Here is a 14,077-nt window from a genome sequence, read left to right as displayed (position 1 = left end):
TCTCCAGTTCTAGCTGGTTCTCCCGATTTGCAATCACCATATCGATGTCTGTGTTTGGAATGAACGGGTGAATTAATTCATGAATGAATGAATACTATTTCTAGAGCTTATACATGGCTAAACACTTATAAGGTGCCAAAAGCAAGACCTATTGGCTATGCCAATGCTTCTTTCACTGTGACTCGGATGTTAGATTATTATCCTGCCACTATTAGAAATGAAAAGGTTTCTTACTTTCAGTAACTCTCTTGTAGAGACTCTGTGTAGCTGCAGATTCCTTACCTTTTGAATATTCCCCAGGCGTCAGACTGGATCCAGAAACTTTTCTATAGTACTTCTGTGCACCAAAAGGTGGTGCTGTGAACATCATCATACACTCAGCAATTACTTGCTGCCGGCCTTCGGGTTGTAGGCTCCAAAGCTGTGTTCTTTGTGTACATGGTAATAAAGGTTTTTGAAAATATATATATATTTTTTTTTTTAAAAGGTGGTGCCGAGCAGCTCCGCACCGACGTCGTCTCACTCCAAAAGCGACATGCAGGGCCTATATAGGTGCCAATCCCTTGTGCAGACGCAGGGACTTTTGAGACTGTCCACACCCCCATAAGCAGAGCACCAAAAGCTAACTGAAAGACCAGTGCGCAGATTCATCACAGAACAGGGAGGATGGGAGGGGCGACTAGTTGGAGTCTCTACCAGAAAGAGCGTCAAAGGTAAGTAACTTGTTCTTCTGATAGAGACTTATAGGTGTAGATCCATCACCTTCTGAATAGATACCAAAGCAGCAACTATGGGAGGTGGGCTGTGAATCAGTTCAAACCAGAAAGTCCTGCAGAACCAATCATGCAAGGTGCCCTTCTCTGCGTAATAGGATGTCCAAACAATAGTGTTTCGTAAACATATGGAGGAACGTCCACATAGCTGCCTGGCAGTTGTCTAGAACAGGGACTCCGCGTACTAAAACAGTAAGGAAGCTTTGGCCCACATGGAGTGGGCTTGCAATCCTTCTGGAGGCGGCTTCTATGCCAATGTGTTACAAAATTTAATGCAGAGCACAATCCAGTAGGAGATAGTACGCTTCTGCACAGCCTTGCCTTTTTCCGCTCCAGCGAACCCCACCGAGCTGATCATCCACCGGATGGTACGATCGATGTAGAAACGGAGAGCTCTACTTTGATCCAAACAATTGAGTCTCTCCTTCTTAAAGGGGTGAGGTAGAGCATATAATGCTGGAAAAATGATGGTTTGACCAATGTGGAATGGCCTCACAACTTTCAGTAGAAAAGAGGCTCTAGTTCACAGAACCAGCTTGTCAGGGAAGAAAGTGGTGTACAGTGGATGAACACAGAGAGCCTGAAGCTCACTCACACACACTGTGCAGAGATGATGGCAATCAGGAACAGTTTTAATGGTGAGAAGGCACAAAGGACAGCTGTAAAGCAACTCAAACTGAGGACACATTAAATAAGTAAGGACCAGATTGAAGGCATCACAGCGGAGAAGGGGGAAATGTGTTGTAGCCATCTCAAAAAGTACATCACAACTGCTGACTTAACCAAACAGGGCTGATCAGGCAACCATAAGAAGGCGAGAGGGCCGAAAGACCAACCTTAACTGTGCCCAGAACAAGGCCTTGCCGGGCGAGAGACAGAATAATAAAACATAAGAAATTTCTGCCTGGAGGTGGTCAACCTTGCGAGTGCTGCGCCAAACCACAAATTTGTCCTAACGACAAAGTACCCCCCTTGCTGCCAAAATGTCATTAACCACCTCTGGTGAACTAGAAAGTTTTTCTGCTGTCGTCGGTCAATCTCAACACAAGAAGGCAGAGGTTATGTAGGGCTGGGTGCAGAACCTTGCCCCGTTTCTGTGACAGCAGGTCCTCTTGAAAGGACATCCTGACAGGGGGACTGATGCTCATACCCAATCGTTTTGTATACCATACTCTCTGTGTCCAATACGGAGCCATTAGAATGACTTGGACCCGGTGAGTCCTGATCTTCTTGAAAACTCAGAGCAGGAGTGGCATCGGTAGAAAGGCACGCAGGAGTCCTGAGGTCCACTTAAGGGTGGAATGTGTCTGAGCGAGGGACTCCGTGGAAACTCCAACGGACAAAAGAGAATAGATTGAGCCACAGGTCTTCCCTTTCGTGGAAGGGACTGCCACTCTCGATCTGCTAGGTGCCAATAGGAGAGTTAATCTGCCCTGGCAGTCAGGGAGCCTGCCAGAAAATTCACTACCAGGACTATTCCTTACTGATGCCGCCATTTCCAGAGGTGCAAGGACTCCTTGCGCAGAGTCCGCAAAACAACCCCACCCTATTTGGTGCAGTACCACATGGCGATGGTCTTGTCTATAAGCACCTGTATCAGCCTCCCCTTATTGGGCATGTAGAAGGATTACAGTGCCAAGTGGATAGCCGTCCTCTCCAGAATGATGATATGGAGTTGGGACTCCACCTTTCCCAGGTGGCCTCCACAACCCAGAAGTGATGCATTGGTCACAACTGTCAGCTCTGGTGGGAAAGGGAGAGCGGTCTGCTGCTGACCCAATCGCAGTCCAGTAGCCACCTCTGCAGATCTTTAACAGTCTCTTCCAAAATCTGAATGTTGTCGGAGAGGTCCCCTTGATTTTGGGCCCACTGGGACTTCAGATCCAACTGCAGAGCCCACATATGCCACCTGGCACCCTCGACCAGCAGTATGAAGGAGGCCATCAGTACTAGCAGTCTCCAAGTCGATCTCACTGAAATCCTGGACCAAGGTTTAAAAATCAGGAACATAGCCTGAATGTCCTGGACTCTCCTTCCTGGGGGGGAAAGCACAAAACCGAACTATGTCCAGAATGGCTTAGATGAAGTGGAGGTCTGAGGAGTCAGGTGTGACTTTGGCACATTGACAGCAAATCCAAAGATAACAGGAGGTTTGACATAGTCTGGAGGTGGCTGGTGGCTGCCTGGGGCGAGCCTACCTGCAATAGCCAGTCGCCGAGGCAGGAGGAGAATGGCACCCCTGGCCTCCGAAGGTTTGCTGTTGCCACCACCACCACCATCCCGTCAGTAAATACCAGAGGTGCGCTGGTGAGACTAAATGGGAGCACAAAGAACTGAAAACGTTTCTCTCCCACCACAAACCGCTGGTAGCGCAGATGGCCTGGCAGGACGGAAATATGGAGATAGGCATCCTGCAGGTCTCACTCCACCCTCCAGGAAGAGAACAGCCAAAGCCTGGGCCATGGTGAGCATTTTAAACTTCTCCTTTCGGAGAAATAATTTGGGAGAGCGCTGATCTAGAATAGGTCTAAGAACTCTGTGCTTCATAGGCACCAGAATCTTTAGTGGAATAACAAACACACCCTACTTCTAACACTGGCACCCTCTTGAAAGCCACTTTAGTCAAAAGGGCTCGCACGTTCTGCCATAAAATGGAGAGATGGCCTTCCGTCAACCGCTGGGTTGATGGTGGGAGGTGCAGCAGGGAAGAAAGGAAGGGTAAGATATAACCTCTGCAAATGATCTGTAAGACCCACCTGCCCAACTTGATCGCTTGCCAACCTGGATACAATCCATGGATTATACCCCCCACTGGGTGGCACTGACCCTGGAAGGGTACACTGAAAAGGTGTGGCAAGTGGGGTTTTGGAGGGTGGTGGACTGCCCACGCGACACGCCAACCTTGGCTGCATGGCAGCGCCGCACCACAGCCTATCCCTCAGAAATGCTGGGGAGGGACAGGCTGGTGGTAAGGAATACCTTGTCAGAAGCCATGAAAGCACCTCTGGAATTGTTGGTGAGGGTGGGTAGAAAGGCTTCTCTAACGAGCAGTAGCCCTACTCTCCTCAAGGGCAGATTGAGCCTGGTCTCCGAACAAGCAGGTAATCAAATAGCATGTCCATCAGGGAGGACTGGATGTCGCCAGAGAAGCCAGTCGATCGCAGTCATGCATGGCGACGAATGGCAACATTGAAGCATATAGCCTGCCCAACAGAATCAGATGTCTAAGCCACAACAAATTGTGAACTTGGCTGCAATATGGCCACCCTAATTCGCCTGTAAGAGAACAGGTCAAATGACTTCTGTGGACCTGGGAGGCCTTGCACCAGTGAGTCTCAAAGAGCATGAGTAAAGCAACCCAGAAAATTGGAGGCGGTAATTGACTGCAGGGTCAAACTGGCTGAGGTGCATAGGTGTTTTTCAAAAGTCTTCATTCTTTTTGATTCCCGATTAGGGGGAAGTGATAGGGAAATTGTTGGAGTTGGTCCGGGCTAGTGGAAACTTGTCCCATAAGAATCACCGGGGAGAGGTGCTGGGACAAAAAGGCCACGTAGACTGGAGCAGGACGATGGCGTCTGGCAATTAGCTGGTTAACTGGAGAGCCTGTACAAGGCTTAGCCCAAGCCCCTTTGAGGGTATCCATCAGGACCTCATAAAAAGGGAGAGGAGACTCAGAAGCAATCTGGCCAGGCTGCAGGACTTCGGTCAAACATTTGTTTTCTCCTCCATGGTGGAGAGGTGGAGGTCAAGGACCTTGGCTGCCCTCCACATAACCATGGCATAGAAGGGAGATTCCACTGTGGCCAGGTTAGGCGGAGAGAAAAGGGCTATCTCCAGGGAAGTATCTAGTTCACTAGCTTCCTACAATTCCTCATACCCATTTTCATTGGCATAGGGCTAAGCGAACTTAACATTCTGGTCACAATTGTTTATCGGAGTCCACTCCAAAATGTGAGTGTAAAGAATGTTGGGAATGGTGTGAAGGACCTTAATTCTTCATCGAATACTAGTGTTTTCCATGCTTCCCGGAGCACTTGAATCATGTTGAAAAGGATCCTCTAGAGCAGCCCCGTTGACTCCGCAAATGAAATCGGCCTTGGAGCGGGAGCCTTGCTTCTTTCTTTTCTTGGTGACAAAGCGTTTCCCCTCGTGTTCCTCGTTGGCCTTCAGGTTTATCAAGACACAGTCTTTACAGGTCTTACAGTTGTGGCTCGACCCTTCTAACCAAAGGCAAACCTGGTGGGGATCTGTCACAGACATCCGTTTGCGACAATCTTTACAGGATTTAAAACCAGTCGTCTTAGGGGGTGACAATACTTACGCACTGTAGAAAATTTTTAGCAAAAAAAGTCTCTGACAGACGAGAGAAGCTTGAGATCGGAATCTTGAGGGGCAGAAAGAAAGGAACTGAAGTCAGTGTATGAAAGTGACAACTATATAGACCCCATTCGTCATGTTCGGAGCAGAACATGTCAGCACGGAACCAAGCAGTGGCACCTTCCGGCATGCAGAAACACTATGGAAAAGTTTCCGGATCCAATCTGACACCTGGGTAATATTCAAAAGGTGAGGAATCTACAGCTAGAAGTCTCTATCAGAAACTATTTGCATTTTCTCTGGGCATTATGGTGCTGCCTAGGTGGGCTCATCTGATCACAGGTGGTGGCATTTGGTGACTGTCACACAGATTATAGATGATCACTTTTTTTCATAGCCTAATTTCCAATCTACACATCTTAACTAGATCCAGCTTATTGTGGGACCATCCAACAGCTAGACATGCCCTCTGTGTGATATTTATGATAGCAACATTGTTATGTGGTCAGATTCTCTGCCTGTGGTCTCCTTGCTGCTCGGCTTATTCCATCGTGTTCCTAAGTATCTACTCTCTCACCCTTCATTCAAATCTCTTTCCACAGTCTGAAATAAAGTTATGACTTAGCAATTATCTGTAATATTTGCTAGCTCACTCCCATTGCAAACACCAAACTAGAGTTGCAATCCATCTCTGATCTATTAAGATGATCACCATCATCAATAAGTTTCTCCTCTCACTCAATAAATACAATACAGTAATAGTGCTCTTTGGACCTCTCTTGAGCCTGTCACTTCCACATCATTACACAATTAAAATTAAAAAAATGCTGTTTGGGTTATGATGAAAATACCAAAATGTTCAATGAAACTAGCGTACTGTATTTAAACCAGCATGAAGGCTTGCCAAAAAAAAAAAAAACTATTCTACTACTTGAGCCTCTACCCAAATCTTACTGTGAAAGAATGGGCATGCACAATTAAGGCAGGCTAGAATTTGTCCTGTTTTGATGAAGCGGAGACAATTTATCAAAATATCAAATCCTCTGCCCACTTTGGTGTCTTGCACCTTCACTTGCCATCCATCAGAAGTACTTTTTCATCTTCCTTTTCTCAGTGTTTTGGGATTCATTGAGGTAGTGTAAGCTGACGCTCTATTTGACGCCAAAACTGCCCAGATTTTCAAGATCTGTGTGACTCTAATAAAGTTCACATTTTGTACCAAATCTTTTGGGTGGGACCGAATCACGGTGAAATGTATTTGCCTTTTAAGCTGGAAACAGCTATAAGTTGAGGAAATTGTGTGTTTGTGGTTCCAAGCAGGCAAAGCAGAAAGCACAGGATACAGGGGATGAGCACGCAGACACCAGTGAAGGCTTTCCTATGGCTATGTTTTCAGGTCACTGTTATTGCTCAAGTGGAGCCCTCTGGACCGGTTAAAACGTGTCATGTTCAAACTGGTTCAATTTGAGCCCAGTGCAACAAAGAGTTCTTCCTCTGGATGAATATTTAGAACCAGACAGTATGCTTGGTTTCACAGGGATTGTCAGAGGAAGGTGGGGATGACAAGTATGTAAATGATCACATTTTAGTACTCTACGCTGTATGATGACCTAGAACCAATGTATCTAAAGGAGGTATGATGTCCTCATTTTTTTTAACCAGCAAGTGTATTACTGAAAAACCTAAAATTGTGTTCCTTTCATTCTAACTTCTGGTATGCATTGCTAATACAGGAATTAAGGACTGATCTACAAATGGTCTTCACACGAGTTACATTAGGTTCCACTTAGGTGTACAAAGATAGTGATTTAAAGGGGTGAGCTCTTTCCAGTTGCTGACAGACTCAGATGTGGAACTTTCCCTAGCAGGTTGCATTATGGAAAGTCTACCAATGTTTTTAAAGGCAGGAGGACATCTGGTAAAATCGGGGTTTTTAGGAGGCACACCCTTACGAGGTAGGTGAGCATCCACAAAATGATACATTTGTGAATATTTACCGACCATTATAAGTTTTTTCCTATCCAGGAAACAAAGAAAATGCATTAGCAAACGTCTTATTAGGGTAAGAAAGGAGAAGATGCAACAGCATAATCTACGTAGATCCAATTTTTTTTTAAATGATGCCAACCCTCAAAAATGGTACAAAAGGGGGTGGTGATGGTTTCTCTTTGATCGCCATAAGTTGGCAGGGTATGCTCAGACGTGAGTCCCTTGCTCACTTTGCCACTGGATTCAAGCAAGCCGGGCTGAAGACGGCTGAAATGCCAGAAACCGGTGCCGGGTAGCTTGTTTCCGGTCCAGGGAAGGCATGGCTTGGCAGTTCGGGCTGTACTGTTCCCATGAGGCACAGGGTCAGACTGATTTGCATTTGGCCATGTCTGAACTGGGGTGGCAGAGTGGGCTAAAGAACGGTGATGGATTAAACCCAGATCAGTTGACTGGGGGTGAGTGCTTGTATTGCCAACGCTCCGTCCATCATTTCCTTTGGTTTTTCTTTGTTCGCCATAAGTTGGCAAGGTATGCTCAGACGTGAGTCCCTTGTCACTTTGCCACTGGATTCAAGCAAGCCGGGCTGAAGACGGCTGAAATGCCAGAAACCGGTCCTCGGTAGCTTGTTTCCGGTCCAGGGAAGGCATGGCTTGGCAGTTCGGGCTGGACTGTTCCCATGAGGCACAGGGTCAGACTGATTTGCATTTGGCCATGTCTGAACTGGGGTGGCAGAGTGGGCTAAAGAACGGTGATGGATTAAACCCAGATCAGTTGACTGGGGGTGAGTGCTTGTATTGCCAACGCTCCGTCCATCATTTCCTTTGGTTTTTCTTTGTTCGCCATAAGTTGGCAGGGTATGCTCAGACGTGAGTCCCTTGTCACTTTGCCACTGGATTCAAGCAAGCCGGGCTGAAGACGGCTGAAATGCCAGAAACCGGTCCTCGGTAGCTGGTTTCCGGTCCAAGGAAGCCATGGCTTGGCAGTTCGGGCTGGACTGTTCCCATGAGGCACAGGGTCAGACTGATTTGCATATGGCCATGTCTGAACTGGGGTGGCAGAGTGGGCTAAAGAACGTGATGGATTAAACCCAGATCAGTTGACTGGGGGTGAGTGCTTGTATTGTCAACGCTCCGTCCATCATTTCCTTTGGTTTTTCTTTGTTCGCCATAAGTTGGCAGGGTATGCTCAGACGTGAGTCCCTTGTCACTTTGCCACTGGATTCAAGCAAGCCGGGCTGAAGACGGCTGAAATGCCAGAAACCGGTCCTCGGTAGCTGGTTTCCGGTCCAAGGAAGCCATGGCTTGGCAGTTCGGGCTGGACTGTTCCCATGAGGCACAGGGTCAGACTGATTTGCATATGGCCATGTCTGAACTGGGGTGGCAGAGTGGGCTAAAGAACGTGATGGATTAAACCCAGATCAGTTGACTGGGGGTGAGTGCTTGTATTGTCAACGCTCCGTCCATCATTTCCTTTGGTTTTTCTTAACCCTCAAAAATAACCACATGAAGTACATCTACCGCCAGGTATGCAAGCCAGTGTCAAATACCTTAATACTGAGGATTCCAACACACACTTAAGTTACAATTGCCGATAGCTTAAATTCTGCACCGTTCCACAAACATTACCGTGTGCATTATGATGCAATTTCGTTTTTGTAACACTACTTTCAAGTGCTGTAAACTTTGCATGGCTATAAAGAAATATTAGCTCCTTTCACAACTGGCATAGCTTACAGTAAATGCGGATACTGACCTTTGTTGTATTGGCACCCCAGAAGTTCCACCTTCATAGCGATTTTCTGGTGCCACATCAACGGATTAATTCTCACAAACCGTGCCGTAATGGGTGGAATAAAATTATTGCGTACTTCTTGATAGTAATTGGTGTTGCCCTGAAATAACTAGGAAAAACATAACAAATTACAAATGCCTAAACTTTAGCACCCCCATTACACATACACAAATAGGATTCTCATAGTATTCTCAATTTAGTGTTGACTTTACCATACTTTTATCTATGGCATGCAAAACCCCGGTTTCAAAAATTAAACATTCGTTGAGTTTTTTGAAACTTTTTTTTTTTTTTGTTACTTAAGGGTTGAAAGACTATGGGAAACCAGCCAGTTATAGACATGACAATTCGTCTACAGCATGATCATCCTTATTCGTGATAAACTCACAGAATATCCCTTATCAAGTGGAGAGGTAAGCGAACAGAAGTGGCATACAACTAAACAAGCTACAAAAGCAGGTCTGACAGCTTGGAACAAAGCCACCATTCTAATTTCTAAACCTTCATCTTGACTGTAAGCCAATGTTACCAAAGTAGGTTATGAGAAATGCAGCGTGAGAAATTGCACAGTGTTCTGTTAAGCACAGCGAAGCATATGAGTCAATTTGCATGTTAGGTTTTGTTTCCACTTAAATGTTAATTAAACTACGGTGAGAAAACACAACTTCTCAACGAGTCATTCAAGTGTATTTATTTTCTTTATATAAATTCCAGTGAGATGGTTTACATCAGATCATAAATGAATTTTGAACAAATAAGTTTTCTTTATAAAGAGAGCCACAAAAATGTACAAAAGCAAAACACAGAAGTTCTACACCACATCTCAACATATCTAATGTTGCATGAATAAATGACATTGGTTTGTGTTGCTGTAGTTGACCCAAATAGGATGGGTATGCCCAGACGTGGCTTCTGTACTCACTATGCCATTGGATTCAAGCTAGCCTGGCTGATGAGGAGTGATACCACGAAGCTGATCCCAGGTTGGCTTGTTGCCAGACCAAGAAGGACCTTGCCTGGCAGTTCGGGCTAGACTGTTCCCATGGGGAGTAGGGTCAAGACTGATTTGCACATGGCTGGGTCCAAACTGGAAAGGCATGGTGAGTAAAAAAGGATGGATTTAGGCCCAGATCTCTGTACTGGGGATGAATGTTTGACAATGGTCAGCAATCCGTCATCTTTTTGTGCTGCTGCATGAATTAATGTCCTGGTGTGATCATGACATTAACAAGTGTTCAAGGTTTTCAGACACGCATATGCCTCTTGGTATGTCTCTCTGCCTTTAACTACCATTACCCAAAATCCTATATGCTTGTGTGCAGAGAGTGACCTCCCTATTAAACTAAACATAAATCCTCCAACAATTCAAATTTCTATGAAAAACTATGTGCAAATTTAAATCTGTCACTGAAGAAGACCTAAACTTATGTGAATAAATTAAAGATAAGAACACCTACATTGAAGCAGAAGCAACTGATGAAACAATGCCTAACAACATCAAATAATTAAAGATTGGGACTATTGCCAGCCCAGATGCTTCTAAGTTAACAGAGTTCTACCAATGTCTCCTGGAAAATCTAAAATTTGAACCATTTTCACCTTCATTGATGTAAAGAGCAGGGGCCACTAAAAATGACATTCCAATTTCACTTCTCAATGTGGATTTCAAAATCCTTGCCTCTGGTCTTGACCATGTCATGTTCTATCTAATTAATACGAATGAAACAGGGTACGTAAATGGAAATATATCCTCTAACACCAGACTATTCTCCAAGATCATTGCCTCAGCAGAGAAAACACTAGAGACTTTGTGGTGCACCATCAACTTAGACAATGAGAAGTCATTTGGTAGGGGAGAATGGACCTACATGTTTAAATCTATAGAAATACAAGGCAACCTAAAGAGATTCATGGATACTCTTAAAATCCTGTGAAGCCAAAAGTACACATTCTGATTAATGGTTTGATTTCACCAGTATTCAGATTTCATACATGTCAAGTTTCCCTCTCTCCGCATTTCTCTATATCCGTGCCATGGAATCTTTACTAGAAAGAATAAAAATCACTGACAAAATTTAAGGTGTAAGAATCTGCATATCCAATTCTACAAATTAGTAGTTTAATCAAATAATATGCTCATACTTCTAAGCAACCCTAAAGATTACGCAGTTAACTTATTACAAGAAATTATAATATAAGCCAAAAGCAAGCTTATAAAAGAAAAACTGATGTTCTACAACTAACCAGCATGTAAATGAAACACTTGGCAAAATGTAAAAGTCAGATGTAGTCCATCAGGCTTCACCTATCTAGAAATCCCTTTTGTAAATCACTTATCCAACACATCCAACCTTATCCAGACTTATCAGAGGTTAGCAATGAAAGAACAATCGTATGTCAGCACTAACCTTATGATCGTGGGGGAAGGGTGGACACTATAAATATAATTTTCGCATTCAAAGTTCTATACCGATATTAATGTTCCCTCTTACCTTTTTTCAAAGGGCTATATAAAAATATGACAACATTTGTATTACATGGTACACAGCCCAAAAAATGTACTTGGAGAAGCTCCATCACCCTTGATAAAAAGGAGGAGCTACCTGATCAGGTGTCCAAGTCTATCAGGATGGCATGAGCATATTCCAGAAGTACTATTGTCAGTTGGACACAACAGATCCCAACTATATTGAACCCCTTGCAAAGAGGTTAAGCAATTGAATCTCCTGCATACAGAGAACAGAACTACCAAAGAATAGCTGAACTTACACACACACACACGAAAAGACACCAAGTAGAATAAATTCCAAGCCAGCAACGGAAATAACTAGAGGCAAATGAATCAAACGCCACCCAGAATATCAGAGGTATACATGTATATAAAACACACGGACCTTGTCAAAACTGAACAGTAGAATGTGGGAGACAGCCCTTACATTTTCTATCTGCATTGATTAGTTAATGTTCCTCATTTTATACAGACCAGACTGATTCCACCAAGCTGTCCTTTGAAAAGGTAGCTGATAAACAATGCTGTTGTGAAGGCTAAGAAAATCAGTAACACATGCTCTTCAACTATCCAAGTTTATCCTGATTCAGAAAGTGCATAAATAGGAAGATAGTAGACATCTACAGTCACATTACAAGAAGTCACTATAAGCCAGACTTAAGGTGATCCTGGAAAGTACCTACTCACTGCTGGTCCACAGATCAGCCTCCTAGACTTACTAAATGTGATTCTTTACAAAGGAAGCTAGAACTATCCTATCCCTCCAACAAAAAACAAAAGAAGTGCGCCATACAAAATACATAGCATTGAACATAAAATAATGAAATCCAGTCTCAAAACTTAAAGGCACAAAGAACAATCAGTATTGACAGGATATCTAAATAACTGCAAAATGCACCTAAGGATCAAAAGCAGCTGTCAAACCACCAAAAACACATGAAATCCTTTCTTTTTCTGACACACCTAGGCTATGCTCACTATCACCATGCCAACATCGTTGAACAGTTAACTATGGAATTTTCAACCTCAGTTGACCAGATGCCAATTGTTTGCTACTTCTGAAAATGTTTCTTTCAGCAGCGTAACGCAAAACAGGTAAGTGTAACTGAAGCTCGATGTCCTGTGTGTTTTTCAGGCGGTTGCTGATCTTGCTTGCAGAATATGTAATTGTCACTTCCTATTTTTCCTCTGTACTGTTCCTAGGCCTTTTAGCAAACCTATATAAGCCTCTATTTCTTTTCCATAGTTTGCAATAAAATATTTTCGGTTGTATGGCAGGAACTGCTTGGTTAATCTTAGTATGCCTTAAAGCAGCAACTTCTTTGTTATCGTATGCAATATCTTGGTTTGATAGGCACTGGATGAGCAAATGTGAAACCCATGTAGGTAAATGAGCTTAACATTACTTACTGTTCCAGAGGTTCACCTACCAAGAAGAACTATGTGACAATGAGTGTCCTAAACATTAAACAGCATCTTTTTCCTTTTTCTAGCAATGCAGTCTTCAACTAACCTGAACTTACTGGAATTCAGATAGTTTACCTTTTCCTGTTCGATGTGCGGTTCTTTGTACACAGTCCACTTTTTTCCATCATCACTGTACATAATTCTGTATGTCGTCACATAAAAGTTGTACTGTGCCATGGTGGAGCCAGTTGTTATGATTCCTGTAAAATTGAAGCTTTGTCTTTACACTAGATTAAAATATAGATATACACACAAGCACAAGCCACAGACAAATGTATGCTCAGCAATAAAGGTTATGTATGAATTACAGGGCTACCAGCTTTAAACACAAATATACACCAATTCCTACCACGCCTTTGTGATGCTAAAAGTGCTTTGGGCTTAAAGGAGTCAATCACGTGTCACGGTAGTCAGCTCCCACCTAATGATGATTAACGAGGTCTACAAAAAGTGAGCACATTAAGAATTATAGAGATCAATCAGATTGGAATTCAATGTCTAGATGGGGTGGGGGAATCGTATCGCCCGACGTCCGAACCAAGTAGATTTTTTTTTTAATGGGCAAGAAGATTTATTGTCCATTTTGTCCAACGGACAAGTAGACATCAAATCACTAAAAATATATGAGCTGTGGCACTCGGGCTCACAGCCAATTAGAAAGGCTGCCAAAAAGCCTTTGGAGGCTCTAGCTAGTGATTGGCTGCAGGAATCTTGAGCTAAACGTCCGTGTTCTAGGGCGGATTCCACACTGGTGCAAGCCACCTGCTCTTGGAACACAGCTGCTGAACGTTCAAGGGTGGGCGCCGAGGTAGGAAACACTTCTTTCCGCTGCCAGGTCCCAGCGCTGTGGGCCGAGTGCCCTGGTGGTCTCTCTGCTGCTGATTGCTGCGTGGCTCTATCGCCCTGTCCAGTGGGATCTGTCGAAGGCAGGCCACTCATCTTTGGTGCGCTGCGGCACACTTCCTGGAATCGGGAGTGGCAAGTCAGCGTTCTCACACACTGTATGCATCCCCAGCAGGCGAATCAGTCTGATAATGGGTTTTGCGGAAGAAAAGTATGTTAATTGTAATTCTGCATGCAGTGGTCTGGATTCAGTGAGCATGGGGGCAGGGTCAAATGTGTGGCATGTTAAAAATGTACAATACGGCGGGAACTTCTCCTATATTAATGTAACAATGGAATCAGTGCAGAATTGATAATGAGTGAAAACGCGATGAAAGTAAGTGTACTA

The 14,077-nt window shown here is 44.1% G+C and overlaps 1 protein-coding gene across 1 annotated transcript in view; it reads right to left on the bottom strand.

Moving 5' to 3' along the window:
- DCBLD2 (discoidin, CUB and LCCL domain containing 2) overlaps nt 1–14,077 on the bottom strand; it is a 526,471-nt gene that overhangs the window by 149,770 nt on the left and 362,624 nt on the right. The window contains exons 9-10 of the mRNA XM_078657730.1: nt 12,922–13,046; nt 8,832–8,979 (exon numbers count right to left, since the gene is read on the bottom strand). Of these exons, the coding sequence (XP_078513856.1) occupies nt 8,832–8,979; nt 12,922–13,046 (273 nt within the window). The remainder of the gene's footprint in view (nt 1–8,831; nt 8,980–12,921; nt 13,047–14,077) is intronic.

Source organism: Lissotriton helveticus, chromosome 8 (genome assembly GCF_964261635.1).
Source record: "Lissotriton helveticus chromosome 8, aLisHel1.1, whole genome shotgun sequence".
In the NCBI taxonomy this organism is placed as follows: domain Eukaryota; kingdom Metazoa; phylum Chordata; class Amphibia; order Caudata; family Salamandridae; genus Lissotriton; species Lissotriton helveticus.
The sequence above is the reverse complement of the archived record's forward strand: the minus strand, read 5'-3'. Positions and strand labels throughout refer to the sequence as shown.